This window comes from Danio rerio, chromosome 6 (genome assembly GCF_049306965.1).
Source record: "Danio rerio strain Tuebingen ecotype United States chromosome 6, GRCz12tu, whole genome shotgun sequence".
In the NCBI taxonomy this organism is placed as follows: domain Eukaryota; kingdom Metazoa; phylum Chordata; class Actinopteri; order Cypriniformes; family Danionidae; genus Danio; species Danio rerio.
The window spans coordinates 49,653,197-49,673,726 of NC_133181.1; the positions used below are offsets into that span (position 1 = coordinate 49,653,197).

The 20,530-nt window shown below is 32.5% G+C and overlaps 1 protein-coding gene across 4 annotated transcripts in view; it reads right to left on the reverse strand.

Moving 5' to 3' along the window:
* The window catches only part of grm4 (glutamate receptor, metabotropic 4), a 265,644-nt gene that overhangs the window by 136,872 nt on the left and 108,242 nt on the right, over window positions 1–20,530 (reverse strand). For all 4 annotated transcript variants that reach the window (XM_021476905.3, XM_021476906.3, XM_073953112.1 and 1 more), the window contains 1 exon segment: window positions 18,822–19,038. In XM_021476905.3, coding sequence (XP_021332580.1) covers window positions 18,822–19,038 — 217 coding nt within the window.

A 20,530-nucleotide genomic window follows, 5' to 3' on the forward strand; every position in this document is an offset into this window, starting at 1 on the left:
CCACCAAATCTATTCCTTCATTTCTGAATTCGACCCTTCAAGGTCCCTCAGCAGCGGGTGCATTATAAATTTGGCCCATTACTGGAACCCAGAAGATATTGAAAATATCGAATGAGCTTCGGCTTGACGGAGAGTCAACAAAAAGAAACGGTGCAGTGCGTTTCGTTCAATGGCTTTCGTGGGGGACCACTTATCGCACAGAAAACTCCTTCATTTGATTACTGCGGTATTAGATAACACACTCGCTTATAGACATTACAAGCAAACAACTGATATCGATACAGGGTTAAGGTGTCACAAAGCTCTACTTTGAAAACACCATGAAAAGAAGGGAAAAGAGAGAGGGGAGAAAAATAGTGAGGCGTTTCACAAACATAGTGTTTTTCAGCATTTTCCCTGGAGGCAAGAGTGAATTGAATCATGCACCGGTCAGGGCAGGAACAACAACAGCAACGAAAAAAAAAAAATGAAGTCGGCAAAGCCTTCAGGCCTGGAATTGAAGAGTGCTGTCCTACGCTCCATAGGCATGCTTGAGTCTGTAGGGAATGACGAATAAATCATAAGACGATCAAATATTATGTGCCAAAGAGGAGGCTCTTCATGTCCATCATTTAAAACGAATGCACCGAGGTTAGGATTTGGTCACTGAAATCAAACATCCATAGCCTACATACAGACCCTCGATATAACAAGATATTTTTTTACTCGGGGTGCTTTCTCGGAAAAGAAATAAGGTGGTAGCGACTCCTCTGTCTACTGAATAAACACTGTTCAAGTCAGAATTATTAACCCTCCTGAATTATTAGCCACCATATATGCCCCCCCCCCCCCCCACCCCCCCCCCCCCCCCACCAAGTTTACGGGAAATAAGATTTTTCTTAACACATTTCCAAACATAATGGTTTTAATAACTCATTTCTGATAACTGATTTCTTTTATTTTTGTCATGAATTGCAGTACATAATATTTTATAAGATATTTTTCAATGCAGGTTAGGGTAAAGCCATTGTATAATGATGCTTTGTTCTGTAGGCTATCGAAAAACTATATTGCTTAAGAGGTCTAATAATATTGACCTTAAAATGGTTTTAACAAATGTAAAACTGCTTTTATCCTAGCCAAAATTAAACAAATTTGACAATTATTATTAGGAAATACATTCTGATTAATAGCAATATTAACAACATGTTGTGTTTGTGTGTTAAGAGTCATTAATTATTGAGAATTTGCTGATAGTGAGTTCTAATCATATACTGTGTTTTTCCCTAGTGCCAGATTCACTTTTATTAAGGTTATTATTCAATCAGTTACATAAGCTGGCAGCTACATAGCTGTGAAATGCATTATGTGAAAGTGTTCAACCTGTTCTTTGCAGTATTATTATTATTATTATTATTATTATTATTATTATTATTATTATTGCTTTACAAAATAAGTGGTAGCACTTTATATTAAGTCGCTCTAACTACTAGGTTTTTTAATCAAATAGTAAGTACTTGTGTTTATACTGTATTGCATAACATATTATTAGCCACCATATATGTTTTCCCCCAAGTTCCGTTTACGGGAAATCAGATTTTTCTCAACACATTTCCAAACATGATAGTTTTAATAACTCCTTTCTGATAACTGATTTCTTTTATTTTTGTCATGAATTGCAGTACATAATATTTTATAAGATATTTTTCAATGCAGGTTAGGTTAAAGCCATTGTATAATGATGCTTTGTTCTGTAGGCTATCGAAAAACTATATTGCTTAAGAGGTCTAATAATATTGACCTTAAAATGGTTTTAACAAATGTAAAACTGCTTTTATCCTAGCCAAAATTTAACAAATTTGACAATTATTATTAGGAAATACATTCTGATTAATAGCAATATTAACAACATGTTGTGTTTGTGTGTTAAGAGTCATTAATTATTGAGAATTTGCTGATAGTGAGTTCTAATCATATACTGTGTTTTTCCCTAGTGCCAGATTCACTTTTATTAAGGTTATTATTCAATCAGTTACATAATCTGGCAGCTACATAGCTGTGAAATGCATTATGTGAAAGTGTTCAACCTGTTCTTTGCAGTATTATTATTATTATTATTATTGCTTTACAAAATAAGTGGTAGCACTTTATATTAAGTCGCTCTAACTACTAGGTTTTTTAATCAAATAGTAAGTACTTGTGTTTATACTGTATCGCATAACATATTATTAGCCCTCCTGAATTATTAGCCACCATATATGTTTTCCCCCCCAAGTTTTGTTTATAGCCATTTCATTAAGGTAAATACTATCAATATAAGGTATAATATTAACAAATATCTGAACCTATAACCTTAATTCATGTAGTTAATTTATTTAACCCAATAGTAAATACTCTAAAGTGCAAGGGTTTGAGTCCAGTAAAGCACAGTTACACACAAGCAACGTCAAATCAAGTCAAACTAAGGCCTCGCAGTGTACTTTCCTATTACGTTTGCATTACTAATATTATTGGTTGGGTTTAGAGAAGGGTTTTGGTCAATGGGTGAACTGGCAAGCCAAGCTTTCTCAAGGATATGCGCAAGAAGGATGTATATCTGAAACACATAAGAAAATGAACCTTAAGTAAATTTCAGATTCACGAAAAGCGCCCTCTAGTGGATTTGTGATCTGAAACATGTAACAAAACAGACCCAGAGTAATGTATTTTACATTTTTCAAAAATGTAGGCTAAGACAAGTATTTCCAATGAAGTTGAAATTTCCAATAAAGTTGAGAATTCTAAATACAAATTAACTTTTTTTTCAATTTTGGAATTTAACTGATTAAAAATTATGATTTTTGCAAATTTCAGAGTAATAAGATAAAATAAAATGAAGTTGGGCTGGCACAGTGGCACAGTGGTTAGCATTGTTGCTGGTTAAAGTTCCGGCTGGGTCAGTTGGCATTTCTCTGTGGAGTTTGCATGTTCTCCCCATGTTGATGTGGGTTTCCACCAGGTGCTCTGGTTTTCCCTTACAGTCCAAAGACAAGCTTTATAGGTGAAGTGGATGAACTAAATTGGCCTTAGTGTGTGTGAATGCACGAGTGTATGGGTGCTTCTCAGTACTGGGTGTGACTGAAAAGGGCATCCGCTGTGTAAAACATATGCCAGAATAGTTGGCGGTTCATTCCGCTGTGACAACCCCTGATAAATAAAGGACTAAGCCAAAGAAATATGAATGAATGAATAAAAATCAAGTTGGAAATAAGTATTAAAAGTACAAGATGTGTAAGAAGAGCTCTGTTGAAAACGTGTCTTGCATCTCTACAACAGCAGATAATCTAAAGGCACCCTCACTGTCTCCACACCCACCAAATACATCATCTAAGCAGACAAGTGGTCAATGCACAGACCGTTAGTGTGGGACCACAGTAATGGCTGCTTGTTGATAGTGTGAGGCAAATGGCTGTTCAATATGCCTTCAGTCCAGCAACCGTGAAAACATCAAACGGAACATTAATTCACAGTGAACTAAAAGAAAATCTAAAAAGCTGGAAAAAAACAATTTGCCTCTTCATTTCAGATCAACACAAGTCAGTGCTCTTTATGAATCTGTCTGTGACTCACTCCAGCCAGCTACGAATATCTGTGAGAATCACATCACACATTACATTATGTTACATTAAGTAAGCATTATTTATCAGCCTATCATGCAAAAGTAGAGACTGAGAGATGCCCTGCCTGGTGCCTTTGCTCTCTGTGGTTCACCACCGCTCTGTCTCATCTGTATTATTTATTCATTTGCTGCTATCAATTATTAAGGGAAAACTGCAAGCAGGCGATGCTACACAAATATACAGTGCTTTAATTCATAAACATCTACTGTGGGGCTTAAACTGTGTTAAGGATTTTGAATTAGAAATGCATTGTGATGTAAAAAGAAGAGCAATTTTATAGTATTTTTAGATCGATATTAAAATGAAGCTTTTTGTAAATTTACAGCAGGATTATGGAATTTATTCAATCATGAATGTAGTGAATAACAGAGGAATAAAATAAAATAAAATAAAATAAAATAAAAACTAAAATAAACTAAAATAAAAAAATTAAATAAAATAAAATGATAAAATAAAATAAAATAAATCTCAAACATGGGTTGCAGTTGGAAGGGCATCCGCTGTGTAAAACATATGCTGGAAAAGTTGGCGGTTCTTTCCACTGTGGCGACCCCAGATTAATAAAGGGACTAGCTGAAAATAAATGAAAAATTTAATTAAAAATAAAATATTCATTTTCTTGTCGCCTTAGTCCCTTTATTAATCCGGGGTCGCCACAGTGGAATGAACCACCAACTTATCCAGCAAGTTTTTACGCAACAGATGCCCTTCCAGCTGCAACCCACCTCTGGGAAACATCCACACACACATTCACACACACACTCATACACTACGGACAATTTAGTCTACCCAATTCACCTGTACCGCATGTCTTTGGACTGTGGGGGAAACCGGAGCACCCAGGGAAACCCATGCGAACGCAGGGAGAACATGCAAACTCCACATAGAAACACCAACTGAGCATAAAATAAAATAAAATAAAATAAAATAAAATAAAATAAAATAAAATAAAATAAAATAAAATAAAATAAAATCTGGCACCGGATAAGTGGATGGAAATGACCTGTCAATAAAATAAAATTAAAAATATAGAAATAAAACACAGCATCACAGTGGTGCACTGGGTAGCACGATCACATTACAGCCAGCAAGAAGGTCTCTGGTTCGAGTCTTGACTGGGTCAGTTGGCATTTCTATGTGGAGTTTACATGTTCTCCCAGTGTTTGTGTGGGTTTCCTCCGGATGCTCCTGTTTCCCCCACAAGACGTGGTACAGGTGAATTGGGTAGGCTAAATTATCCATAGTGTATGTGTGTGAATGAGTGTGTATGGATGTTTCCCAGTGATGGGTTGCAGCTGGAAGGGCATCCTTTATGTAAAACATATGCTGGATAAGTTGGCGGTTCATTCCGCTGTGGCGACCCCTGATTAATAAAGGGACTAAGTCGAAAATAAAATGAATAAATGAAAAAAACAGACTAACCAAAAAATAAAAAATAAAATAAAACAAATTAAATTAAATAAAACAAAAAATAAAACAATCTTTAAAAAAATCTATTACATTAAGCAAAAAATAATAAAATCAAATAAAACAGACAAACAAAACAAATCAAACAAATAAAATAAAACTAAAAACAATACAATAAAAAAATTATTAAATTAAATTAAACTAAAAGTAATGAAACAAAATAAAACAGACTAGCAAAATACAACAAAACAAATCAAAGAAATAAGATTTTATAAATTAAATAAAACTAAAAATAATACAATTTTATTTTAAACGCTTTATTAAATGTATTAAAAATAATAAAACTAATTCAAACTAATTAAATTAATTGATTAAACTTAAAATAATACAATCTTTAAAAAAATAAGTTACATTAAAATGAATCTAAATTAATAATAAAAAAATAAAACAGACAAACAAAAAATAAAATAAAATAAAATAAAATTGAAAATAATACAATTGTATTTAAAAAATTGAAGTAAATTAAATAAAAAATAAAATATGATAAACACCATACAATATTTAAAACAAATAAGTTAAATTATATAAAAACTAATAAAATAAAACAGACAAACAAAAACAAAGCAAATCAAACAAATAAAAAATAAAATAAAATTGAATTAGAATTTAATAATTTAACTAAAAATAAAAAAGTAAAATAAAACAGACAAGCAAAAAAAAACAAATTAAATTAAATAAAATTACATTAAAATATACAATTTTAGTTAAAGAATTTAATAAAATAAATAAAATAAAATGAGAGACTAAAAAACAAATCAAACAAACAAAATCAAATTTAATAAAATCAATTAAAACAGATCAAACTAAACAAAACCTTCAGACCTTTTGAGTTATTTTCATATTCACAGATGTATTTCACATTCTAAATTTGCATGCAATACGTTCATAAAAATGTTTTACATTAAATAAATCATAATGAAAAATATTCAACAAAAGCAATTAATATAATTTAAAAATTTAAAATTTTATAATCTTTAAAAAGCTGACTTCCTAAGTGATTGTAAAAAAACGTATCAGAATTATAAATTTAGAGATCCTGCTCATCTGCAGTCCAGAGACAGAATGAAGATGTATGTGAGCAAAGCACCATGGGAGACATTCTATCGACCCGCGCAGCCAAGACTTAAGCTATTAATTATCTTTGTTTGTTTGTTTCTGCCTTTCTTTCTCAATCCCCGTCGTCCCCTTTCTTTCATTTTGGCTCTTACTCTTTCTCTGCGCCCCGGACAGATGTGCAAACACTCCCATGAAGCTTTAAGGAGGTGGCAGTGACGCTCATGGTTATTCATATCACGGCCCTGGAGTCTCACGCCAGCCGTCCAGCATCCTCTAAATACAGCTGCCGGAGAGCTCTCCTTAACCACACTTACATAATACCTCCTTTTATATGTCAGTGAATAAAAAGCTTCAATAAATGCACATAACCATTACTAACCCTTCTTTCTATCTTGTGGCTCCAGAAATGAGTCTTTTTAGTATTTTCTAGCAGATTTTGAAGACCTTTACTGACACATTTACCTTGTAAACACTATTCTATTTTATTAAAATGTAAAAATTTATTATAGATTTTTTTTTGTATATCCATATCCATGACTATAGTCACAATATTTATAAATGTTTATTATTTAAATGTCCATTTAAAGAAAAAAATTATAATAATAATAAAAAACTAATAGTTATTATTTTCAGACCTAGACTCTTATTTTCTTTATTTTTATACCCGTTTTAGAAAACTAAAAATACAGCAAGATGCCATAACACATGCAGGCCAAGTTTCATGTACAAATTACCAAGTTTTTACTGTAAAGCATATTTTAAAACAAATTTCAGATAGATTTTCTCCACGGTGGACTCATTTAAAGGTCCAATGAAAATTAAAATATATATTTTTTAAGATGTTTTAAGATATTTTTTAAAGAAAATTTACATTTAGAACAAAAAAAAAAAAAACAGAAACATGTGAAGCTTGTTTATTTCATTTATTTTTAATGTAATTTTAATTTATTTAATTGAATAAAATAAAAATAAATTATTACTAAGAAAATATAATATTTAAAGAAATATTAATATAAAATAATAAAATAAAACAAAATGGACAAAACAACAAACCAAACAAATAAAAATAACAATTAATAAAATAAAAAAACATTAAAAAAATTAATTTAATTAAAAAAATAATAAAATTAAATAAAACAGACAAACAAAACTAATTAAATGAAACATTTTTATATAAATTCAACTAAAATAATAAAATAAAATAAAACAGACAAACAAAACCAACCATAAAAAAAAAACAATTTTATATAAAATTTTATATATTTTATTAAATAAAATTAAATAAAAATAAAATAATACAATTAAATAAAACACAAACAAAACAAATCAAACAAATAAAATAAAATAAAATAAAATATAATATAATTAAATAGTTAATCACTTCCACCTAAATCGATCAATTTTTTTCACATCACCTGATATTACATTTTCTCATCAAATCTTGACCAATCAAATACTCTCTAGCATCTGACATGTCCTGCCACCTTTAAGATGCTTTTCATTTGATGCACTTGAGCTCAACCACTCTCACTGGCAGAGTAGAGCTACTCTATGTCCCACCCTCTCTACATTTTTCAGTTGAGATTACATCAAACATTGAATAAAAACTACACATTTTAAAGCACTTCAAGGGACCTTCAATAACACAATGGCCACCATAATGAAATAATTCCTAATTCTGTTTGTACTTTATATAGGGGCTCTAAAATGACATCCTGATGGCAACAACTGAAACACAGAATATAACAGGTGACCCGGGGTGCATTAGATAACATGGGCACTTTTCAAAACATAATTTTAGTAAATTACCATTGGCTCAGTTTGGTTAAAACCGATAATCTTCCCTGCCAACTTTTACAAGGATACTTAACCTCTTCTTATTTGACAGACTCAGATTACCGAACCAAGCTGCAATGCAGAAAGATAAAACAGATTCATCATAGAGGTACAAGCCCTAAAAAGTCTTTGTTGTACTTTTTATAGACAGCCTGGGTGTTAGATTGGCATTTCAACATATTGTCAATAACAACCCCTAGATATTTATGTGTGTCAACAATTTCAATGTCCAAACCTTTAATAGTTGTCATTCTGAGGGTAGGAGAAACCCTTATGTAATCTATCACAATGTCCATCTTTGTTTTATTTACATTCAACTGGGGAAAAACAATTCTATCACACCAGGAAGTAAATTCTACCACAACAGGACCATAACCCAAAACCTGCTCATGGAGGAGACTCAGTGAATCATCAGCATATTAAGACAATTTCCGTTGACTCTGACAATTATTAGTATACATGACAAACGTGAATGACAACATCCTTGAGGGGACCAAGTGAAACAAAAATGACAGGCAGACAGAACACTATTTTAACTGTGGTTAATTTATTACATTATTTTAATTATTTCATCTGTCTTTCATCTAATTTAGAGAAACACAAAACCAAACAAAACAAAAAAAACAAAAAAAACAAAAAAACAAAACAAAACAAAACAAAACAAAACAAAACAAAACAAAACAAAACAAAACAAAACAAAACAAAACAAAACAAAACAAAACAAAACAAAACACAAAACAAAACAAAACAGGCTTAGTCCATTTCCTAACCAGCGTTCGCCATAGCGGAATGAACCGCCAACTTATCCAGCATATGTTTTAGACAGTGGATGCCCTTCCAGCCGCAACCCATCATGAGGAAACACCCACACATTCTCATCCAGACACATACACTATGGACAATTAAGCTTACCCAATTCACCTATAGCGCATGTCTTTGGACTTGTGGGGGAAACCGGAGCACCTGGAGGAAACCCACACCAACAGGTGGAGAACATGCACATAAGAAATGCCAACTGACCCAGCCGAGGCTTGAACCAGCGACCTTCTTGCTGTGAGGCGAGAATATGTTGATTTATCCCACTTATTTTATGGTCATTTGTTAAATTATAGATGAGTTAAAAATAGTTTTTGCTCTTTGTATAAGTTACGACATGTTAAATCGCCCAGTCTCTACATTAAATCAGCAGTGCAGGCAGACAGAGAGAACATAGAAGAGATTTCATATGTGTAGCTACTTCTGTCCAATTCCGACCACTTTTCAGCCATTTCTCTGATGAGGGAGAATCTGTAGGATGGGATTGCCTTTTTCTGATCTTTCAATCTTATACTGCAAAAGCGAGCACCATTTTATAATTTATATACGAATGTATCTATTATATGATCCATCTATTATATATACTAAAAGTAACAGGTCAAATAAACAGACTTTGTGAATAGGCTACTTTATGCTTTGACTAATAGCTATACTATGTCCGATCCTAGGACTACACACTTTATACTGTATAAACAAAGAATAAAGAACAGGCCCATGTTCTTTCTCCCATTGATAGAAGATAATATATTAGTGTATTACAACATATTATGTGTTGTGTGAACAATTACATATAGACAAAATACTTTTCTCTTGATTGACTACCAGCAACAATAAAGCAGCTAAAGCTAAATAGCCACACTGCTTGGTTAAGACAAACAACCAGTTAACCTTCAGTCGAGATACTCTTGCTGTTTCGGTTGTTATTCACTCCACAGAGGCTCAGTGTTTACATCTTACGGCTGTCTCTGCACATTAAGCTGAGACAGGGGAATCTATTTTAACAAATACAAATTACATCAGCTTTAAGTGAGCTTCGGGAAAGTCATGGTATGAATTATAAATCACATCCTTATCTGTATGAGTAAATATGACCTTTGAAAAAAATCCACGAAAAAATACAGAATACTTTCCATGGCTTCTCTATTGATGAATATTCAATTCAATTCAATTCAGCTTTATTTGTATAGCGCTTTTACAATGTAGATTGTGTCAAAGCAGCTTCACATAAATGGTCATAGTAACTGGAACAGTGTGGTTCAGGTTTTAGTGTTTAAGTTCAGTTCAGTTCAGTTTAGCTGAGTTCAGTGTGATTTAATCATTACTGAGAGTTCAAACACTGAAGAGCAAATTCATCGATGCGTATAATATAATATAAACAGAATATAAACAGAGGAGTTTCTTATTAATTCAACATTCTATAAATCCAGTCCCCCCTTTTTTCATTTCATGGATTTTAAATGTTTCTGCCTTTCTAAATTGATTGTCTTTCTTATTGGTGAATTTAATTGGATACATTTGAATAAAACTCGCTCACAATTGTGGAGAACCAGTGTGGCTTTAAATATAAAGATGTTCTGGATGATGTTCATCTGTCATGCAAAACATGTGTTGCTTTATTTGATGACACTTTTATTAAAAGGGTTGTTTACCCCAAAAACCATTTTTTCGCCCCAAGGCCATTATAAAATACAAAAATAGTATTGAAATCTATCATCTATTCAAAAAAGGAAAAAAAAAAAAAACAGGATTCAAACCACGCATATATGTGGCTCACCCATCAAGCCACAGTGTCACCCTTTAATAGAACATTTAAGGAAATATTAGCTGCTCTTTGGTGATTCATGTAATGCATTGCAATCGCTACCGGCACATTGAGAGTCCAAAAATATATAACAGGCAAAACAAAATGAATCACTGTGGTTCCTGACAATGCATTGATACAGCAAAGCAATCACTTAAAAATAACCTTTATTGTATTATCTGGAGCTATTAATTTTGCACTGCCTGCATGTGTGTTTTAATAGAGGAAATAGAATGACACAGCAAGAAATGAAAGTTAAACTGTAAATCGTGCCTGCGATAGTGATGTATGTCTACTTGAAATGGTTTCTGAAGTGAAAAAAAAGGAAGTTAGAAAATGGGTGTTGCTAACAAAATGGAGTTAGACTGATGAATGGATTAAAGCAGAACAGACATGACACACACATTAGCCCCTTTCACACAGCAATACCAGACAAATATCCAGAAAATTACCAGAACGACTTTATCAGTAAAAAAAAAAAAAAAAAGTGCTGTTCACACTGACAAAGAAATTCCGGAATTATTCTGGAAAAGACCATTCCCAAATCCTGTTACTTGTATTTGTAAACATAGAAGGGTTTTTGTTGATGGTTTCACTTTTACTGAAAGCTTTAGCATTCATGCAGCTACTTTGTCCCAGAGACATCCAAGCGCAGAAGCGTGAACCACAGCTAAATGTTTACACATTTGACTACATTACAAATTCTGTGGATGGATAAGTATTGTGAACCACTTCGTTGAAAACATATGGAGGAGCGCTTTCGCACGTTGAGATGTACATAATATGAGTGTGTGTTGGTGATCACCAGCTGCTTTTACGTGCACGTGCGTCAAGCAACTGAAGCATGTCATAAGCATTTCATCGATACATTTTTACTCAGTTGGCATTAATAATAGAACATAGAAACGTTATTCGACTAACATCTAGCAGCTAAATGTGTCTGGACAAATATTCAAAGGATTTTATTTTCATAAACAGAATTGATGTGAATGCATCTGAATGTTCTGATTGGCTGGAGTAGACGTCTCAAGTCAGCGCGTTATGTAAATGTGTTCTTTCCGTCAATTTTTCTTCTGCATTCACACAGAGCAGCAAATGTTACAACTTCTCTTTCTGGAAATTTTCTGATATGAATTTACCAGTATTAAAAAAAATAGCCTATTCACACATAATCCCTTTCAGAGAAATTGACAGTAATTTTCTGAAAAGGTCTGTCTGTGTGAAAAGGGCTATTGATAGCCTCGCCCCCAAGCAGGAAGAAAAGGTTATGGTTTTTAATTAAAAGATTATGCATAATATTTCTTTTTTACAAAATAATGAGGTGCACAGATAAATTGTTTATAACAAATACTACTATACATATAAAGTAGTTACATATATAAAAATATTTTTAATTTCATAATGATTTAAAAAAAAAAAAAAAACTTTTGAACAGTCTCTCTCTCTCAAAAAAAAAAAAAAAACACACTGGGTGCCAATCAGCAGAAATTTACTTGTCTAGTAATGATAGTAGAGATATCATAAAAGGAATGGTGTCCTGTTGGGTTATGGGAGGCGTTTGGTGCATTCAAATTTTATTGCATAGCAAAATTTGCTATGCGCACCTTTAAAGAGCAGTTAGCAATGACTTAGAAAAATGATGTTGTTTATTCAATCTGTTTACTTAAAATTATTTAAACATCACAATTATTGAGCTTTGTTTGAGATCAGGGCAACACAGTGGCTCAGTGGTTAGCACTCACAGCACGAAGGTCACTGGTTTGAGTACCAGCTAGGCCAGTTGGCATTTCATTTAATTTGTTTTGGTTTCCCCCACAGTCCAAAGACATGCGGTATAGGTGAATTGAATTGTCATTCAGACAAATAGTGCCGGAGGACATCTATTCGCGTCTTGGCTTAATGTGTAAATCACTCACTGTTGGCGCTTCATTCTCGTCTGGTGTGAATGCACTAACAGATATTATGAAAAATGCTAGAAAAAAGGATCCATTGACTTGCATAGTATTTTTCCTACTATGGATGTCAATGATGTCAGTGTGAAAAAACAAACAAACAAACAAACATTGGATTGTGTTCAGCAGCAACAAAAACATAATACATACATACTAAATACATACTAAATGTATTGTACACCTGAAAAAAATATTTAATATAATATAATAAAATATAATAATAATAATAATAATAATAAAATTTTATATATATATATATATATATATATATATATATATATATATATATATATATATATATATATATATATATATATATACACACATACATACATATATATATATATATATATATATATATACATATATATTTACATACATATATATATATATATATATATATATATATATATATATATATATATATATATAATTTTATTAATATTATTATTATATTTTATTATATTATATTAAATATTTTTTTCAGGTGTACAATACATTTAGTGTGGTATATATCAAAACATAAAACCACAGTTTTCCTCATTAGCAGTTTTCCACAACCGAGATGGAAATATATGCTTGTGTGATTTAGAAGCCAGCAAGGGTGACGATCATACGTCATCAAGTGACAGTTTACTTCCATAACTCTAAGTTGTGAGTTCACAAACACACCACTGCAGATCTATCTCAACTGTTCGCGTTTACACCAAGCAAACCAACAAAGAGATGTTAAAAACGACATGTGATTTCTCAATTCAGGCCAGATCTCTGGGCAAAGTGTGGGGGACAAACAGATGTTAATCACCTCACTGTGTAGGAAAAACCATGTACACATGAGGAGGACAGTTTTACCCTAGAGAAAAGAAAGGAGTATGACTCCGTCTCCCCCAGAACTTCCTTAAGGCACTTTTGTGGATTCTCACAAAGCCTTTTTATAGAATTTGACTAGCGCAATTTTAGCTTCCATCTGTTTGCATCCACCAATGCTTGAGGGTTATGAAAACTTTTTCATCTCCAAATAACCGTGTAATGTGATGACTGTCAAATTCCAAATTAAAAGCTTAAAGTGCCCCCCTTATGCTATTTTGTAAGTAAAAGATAAATACAGATGTACCGATCCCATTTTCAGATTTAGACTGGCATTTTAAATTGTCCATATACACTGACATCTATAATAATAATAATAATAATAATAATAATAATAATAATAGTAATAATAATAATAATAATAATAATATTTTGATAAATACCAATTGTAAGTTCATCTAGAAATGTGCATCAAGAATTAACATTGCATGTCTCGTTCAGTTCTAATATTTTTCCAACACAATCTCACGGCAATTCGTAACTTTTTCATTTAGTGGCTAATTCGTACATTTTAGTACGATTTGCGTATCCCCCAATGACGGTTGGGTTTAGGGGTGGGGTTAGGTGCCACGCCTCCTTTTTAAAATCGTACATTTTCTTACGACTGAACTCGTACGAATTCGTACGAATTAGCCACTAAACTGCCAAAATGTAAAATACTTACGTTTTCTCGTGAGATCAGGCTGTATTTTTCATATATACTTAATAATGACTTGCTATTTGATCAAACTACTTGATTAAAATGAGCTGAAACGACACAATTGCTAAGTTTTTTGTGACAACTTAATTGTTTTATGTTCAATCCACTTAAATTTGTTGAATAATGTGATTCCTAGTTATTTGGGGAACTGTTTTCAAATGGTGAGGCAACAGCATTCATACAGTACTAGGGGTTGGGATTTTAATATCGGTTTATTTAAATTTAAAAGTCTAGTGGGGAAAGATATGTATAAATATAAACCTAAGTTAATAATAAATATAATAATATAAATATATAAACCTAAGAAAAGGTTTTAAAAAGATTTTTTAAACAAAGGTTCAAAAAGCCATCAAAAGATGGTTGTTTGATGAGGATAATTAGCTTGCATTGTGGATGATGATGTTTGTTTTTATATTTTGTTGTATTCTGAATAGGGTTACAGCTAGAAGGGTATTCACTGTGTAAAATATATGCTGGGTAAGTTGGCAGTTCGTTCCGCTGTGGCTACCCTTGATTATTAGAGGGACTAAGCCGAAAACAAAATGAATTATTTAAGGAATAAATGTATTTGTGAATAATTGTGTTCCTGTTTTAAAATGTGGAGGTACTGTTCATTTTATGCATCAACTGTATTTTGAAGCAACACTTTGTTTTTCTTAACAGCGAGGACCACAATGAAAACAAGGCCAGGGCTTTATTGTGTTTTTACCCTCAACAATTTTTATTTCATGTATGGGATACTTTTATTTTTGTACAGCTTGTCTAAAATCTGTCAAATAAAAATTTTATTATTATTTTTTTACTTAATTCTTTAATGTTGTCCCAACACAAATCAATTGTGTAACCCAGCATTTTTACAATGTAGAATTTTTTCATTTGCTATTTTGCTTTATATTCAAGTAGTCTGTTTTTTTGTTTTTTTTTTTAAGTAGTGATTAACATAAATATTTTTCTGTTTTAAAAACAGAGGTATAGAAATTATACAATGGGGATCAGTATCAGCTTTTGTGATACTTTCAATTCAATTCATCTTTATTTTTATAGCACTTTTTTCAATGTAGATGTGCCAGCAACAATGTAGATAAGCAGCTTAACATAGGTGAAGAAAACAGAATAAAAAGATATAACAATAATTCAGATTGTGGATTTCGTTCAGATATTGCATCAAAATGGATCAGTAAAAAAAAAAAAAGTGTAATATACAAAATTATATGGTTGTTCATTTAGTGTTGGAGGTCTAATACCATTGATTTAAATCCATGTCAAAAAACACTTTCATTTTCTTACTTTAATTTACATTTAAAGGTGTTGCATGTAAGTTTTTGACTTTTCTAAAGCATAAAAACACTATAATATGTGAACATTCTTGTTTATGTGAAAAGCAATGCTGAAGTCAGATATTCTGCTTTAAAAAAAAGCTGGAACACTGTCTTTGTTTTGGTCATTTAACCTGCTCACTGCCGGTTTAGTCAATTATATTTTAGCACCCTTGCTTGCCTTAGTGGAAAAAATGCTTGTTTCAATTATTCATTTAGAAAGGCTCTCAAAATGTGAGTCTGCAACCAAAATGCGGCATTCAGTGGACAGTAGCAGTCTCCGAAATGAGACACAGATTGAAAGATCCTCATAAGGTTATTAATTAGTCAACTAACCACACGCTATATGACAAGATATCCAGTGATAAGCAATTTGACTGTTTGCACCAGACGAAACATGACAGAAAATTAAATACAGCCATTTAGAAGCACAGAATAGTGTACTCACTGCACTCCAATGAAATGGTAAGGTTTATAATCTAATTATTACATATTAAACCACTTTAACATTATTAAATGTAGATGCTGAATCACTGATATGTGCTGGCTTACTCTTAGTGCTAAGTTCAGTTTCAAAGGGTTTATTTTATATTCAAGATCTAAGGTGAACTATCCGCTGCTGCTAAGTCACATTATTAGCATGTAACACCGAATAAAGCACACAAGGTGATCATTGTCAGTTTTCTGTTGTTCAGCTGCAAGAAATAGAAGCCGTTTCTAAAAAATTTATTTCAGCTTTTGGTTAGGACAAAAACTCCTTTGAATATGGATAATTTTCCCTCTATCGCATGCCGTTTCTTTTATTTAAAACACAATTTGAATCAGCCTTTGTTGGTGTTGTCAATCTGGCAACCTGCTCTTGCATGTGTTTTGAACCAGGGGTGCAATACTTAGTTCAACCACTGGGTGTCAAACATACATACTACACCTTTAATTTACAAAACTGACTCTAGAAGCTTCTGCAGTACTTATAACCCAAAAAGTATAAACAAAAACATCAGATTCAGCTTTGAACAGCAATTCAGTGGTAGCAGCAGCTTATCAGCTTTTCAAGAGGATTTTTATTTAGTTTGTTGACTCTGTCTGGTAAATCCATAATAAGCGAGGGTCTGAGTCTCTCTTTAGAAGATGTGGTGCAAAATTAGGGCAACAAATGTTTGTCAGTCGTCTAGACCTGGCAACAACACAACTCAAAAGATAATAACTCCATTTTCTAGTGCAATTTGATGTTTGAAACTTTTGCAGAACTTTTACATTCAGCTACATAAAAAAAAGCCTAAAGAGGCACTTAAATGTAGCATCTAAATCTGCAGCAATTTTGACCGATTACCTTAAAATGTTTACCTGATCTGTGTGCAAGACAACAGCTGTGTGTAAATTTAGCAGTTGCAAAAACCTGGTACCCTCCACCCAGGGGGCAACATGTTGGTTCCAGCCTGTCAGCTAAGCTTAACCTGAAGCACTATTGACAGTAACAGACTTGGAAACTTGGGAAAGAAATTTAGAAGAAAATCAATAGTTGAACTCAGTATTCCTCGCACAAATCACAAGACTGCTTTCCCCCTGGAGTGCACTTGAAGTTTCATTTCTCAGGAAGGAAATACAGCTGGGAATGGAAAACCTTTGGAAAATATTGCTGCTTCTGATAAGCTTGAGTATGAGATTCATTTCACAAAACAACTACTGTAGATCTGCAACTCTAGATACAAATATCAACGCTTTCAAGAAAGTACAATGGTTTTAAACTTTAAACCGATATGTGAAAAAAAGAAGAAATGAAGAGAGAGAACAATAGAGAGAGAAAGAGATGGATAATAATATGCAATATAGACACATAAATAGATGCCAGGAAGAAAAGTCCATTGCAGATCAGTAAGGGAAGTCAGATGGGGACTGTACATTAAGTTTAAGCTGAATTAATTGCATAAAACGAAAACAACGATTTGAATTCGCTAGAGGAAAACACTTGTAAAAACAACGTAGACGTTAGCAGATTTTTAAAAAGTGCTTATTACAGGAATAACAAAGTTTCCAAAAAATATGATTTACTGTGAACTGAATATAACACATTCATACACTTAACCGTGTTTTATTTACAGTTAAATGAAATGATTTATTGCTTATCTTCATATTAAAATGCAATTTCAGGAACCTTAGAGTGCTTTCTGAACCACTTAATTAGGATGTAAGCACATAGTTTCCTGCAACAGCTTCTATTGTCTGCTTATAATATGGTTAAAGTGTACTGTACTAATGTAATAGCTATAAAAACACACAGGTTAAAATGCTTAAAAATTTAGTATTATATGGCCTTGTATTTAATCAATATTATGTTTTCTGCATTTTAAAATGCAGTTAAAAATAAAAATAAATAAAATAAATGATTGCTTTTCATTTTACAGTATATCATTAAACAATTATATTTTGTAAGACCTATTTTTTTTAACTAAATAAAATTACATAATTATCAAAATTATTATACTTTACATGCTTTAGGAGCAATGAATAAGTCTATAGCCCCTTTCACACAGTAATTCTGGTAAATATGCAGAAAATTACTGAAATGGCAGGTAAATTTAAAAAAAAAAAGTGCTGTTTACACTAGCGAGGATGTTTCGGGAATTTTTCCGGAAAAGGCCGTTCACACATGCATTCCAAAATACTGGTAAATTCTGACATCATTAACCAGAAATGACTAAACAGCTGCGCTTGTATTTGTAAACATAGAGGGGTTCAGTCATTTGTTGATGGTTATTCTTTTATTAAAAGCTTTAGCTCTTGCGCTGCATTGCGCCAGGAGTATGATAGGGCCCTATGAGTTCATTGAATATTAGATTATGTTAAACTGACTTAAACAGCTTGTGTAACTTGGAAAACTAAGTTAGAACATGATTAACTTAGTTAAATAAGTTACAATGAACCAAAAACAGAATTATTATAATTATTATTATTATTATTATTATTATTAGTAGTAGTAGTAGTAGTAGTAGTAGTAGTTTTATTATACATTGTAATATTGGTATATTTACAGCACCTTTCTGCTTTTATAAATTGAATGCCTTGCTCTAAATGGATATCTTATTACTTTTCTAACAATATGTGCTTTATACCTTATACAGTAAGTACATGTACTGAGCATTTGTATGATGCTTGAGGACTCCAATCTTGAGGTATGCAGACTGTTAGCTATGTGTCTAGTCAGCTGTTAGCTAAGCCGCAAAGGGAAAATTCGTGTATGGGATGTTGTTGTTGTTTTTTTTTTTTTTTTGTGTAATTCTATAAAAAAATTTTAATTGCTTAAAAAAGAAATTGAATTGAACAGCATGGCAAAAATCCAAAATATTTCCAAATTAAAGTCAATCACTCTCTTACCCTCTTCCCGAGATTTCTGGATGAAGGCGTCCACTCCACTCTCTCCGTAATTCCCCTCCGACGCCACAGTGGAGACATAATTCCAGCGCATGTCCCTGACAATATCCACCATCGCCTGTGCCTGGTAGGTGTCCGGTGGTACCACTCGGGAGAAGTAGTCATAACGGGTGTTGTCGCTCAGCTCAGGAGCCGTGGAGGCATAACTCACCTGGGGAATCTGGAGGAGGAGACAGAAGCATAAATCCCGTTCAGCCATTGAAGTACACAATTCTGGAAACCCCTGCTGCTTCTGAGCTCACCTCTGACAGATTATAACATGCTCCATCATCCCAGACTACATCCCCTACCAAGTTCTCTCTCACACAGCCACGGGTGGTGCACTCAAGACCGCGGGGATGAGCACAGTCCATTCAGAAATAAGATGTGTGTGGAAAGCAACAACGAACTGGTCAACACCTACTACACTTTCACTGACTGGTTTACCAGAACCCCGATGAGAGAGAAAGCGAGATAGAGACAGTCTCTTCGATAACAGCTAGTCTGGATTGAAATTTTTAGCATTACATAGTCCTCCTCTCTAGATTTTCTGTGCCACTTTGAGTTTTCTTTGTTTTGTTTTGTTTTGTTTTTTGTTTTTTTTAGTTTTACTGTAATGCAGTGAATGAAAATATTCTGGCTACAAAACGTGTATATATATATATATATATATATATATATATATATATATATATATATATATATATATATATATATATACACAACTTTTATAGTGTACATTTTGTATGTATTATTATAGTGGTTTATCTGCATTGGCAGAGGGCTTAGGTTTCTTTAACTTGTTCATTAGAGTTCATTATAAATGCCATTATGACATTACTGACATTTTTTACATCAACCAATTGATTTGCTTTACAATTCTACAAAGTATGTCTTGAACAATGACGTTTCTCATTCAGTACATTAGCATGCAAACAGAATTGGGACCATTTGCCAATGTGAATTTAATGTGATGCTGTCCATTCTTGCAAAAATATGATTTTCTTACTTAGAGGCTTTGCCTTGTTTCTAATTTTAGAAAATAAATTCTTAAATCAAGTTACGTTGTCTAGACAAGAAAATTTATTACATTTTTTACATGAGAAAATGTCAAAATTAAATGAGTTTTTCGTTTTAACAAGCGAAATAATCTGCGAATGGGCTAAGTAAATAAAATCTTAATTTGGTATCTAGATAAGAAACAAAACAAAGCCTCTATGTAAAAAACTAGTAAAAACTACAGAAACATTAGAAAAAAATAATTAAAGAAAAAAAAAAAAAATATATATATATATATATATATAAATCAGTTCTGTCTGGTTCTTGAATCTGATTGGCTGATAGCCGTATGATATTTGGCTAGTAATAGCACTCGTCGAGCCTCTTAACCCTTCACCCTTGTGTATTGTTCACCAACATAAAGCGACAAGCAGAGGACACTCTACAGCAGGGGTCACCAATCTCGGCCCTGGAAGGCCAGCGTCCAGGAGATTTTAGCTCCAACCCTAATCAAACACACCTGAAGAAGTTAATCAAGCTCTTAGGCTGCGGTCACACTAGAGTTTGATAACGCAAAATGCTGTTGTGCGGCACTGTGAAAAGGGGCGAGAATAAACAAGATTATTAGGCATTAAAAAGCGAGCAATTGCTCCATGTTTTAAATTTCTGTCCAG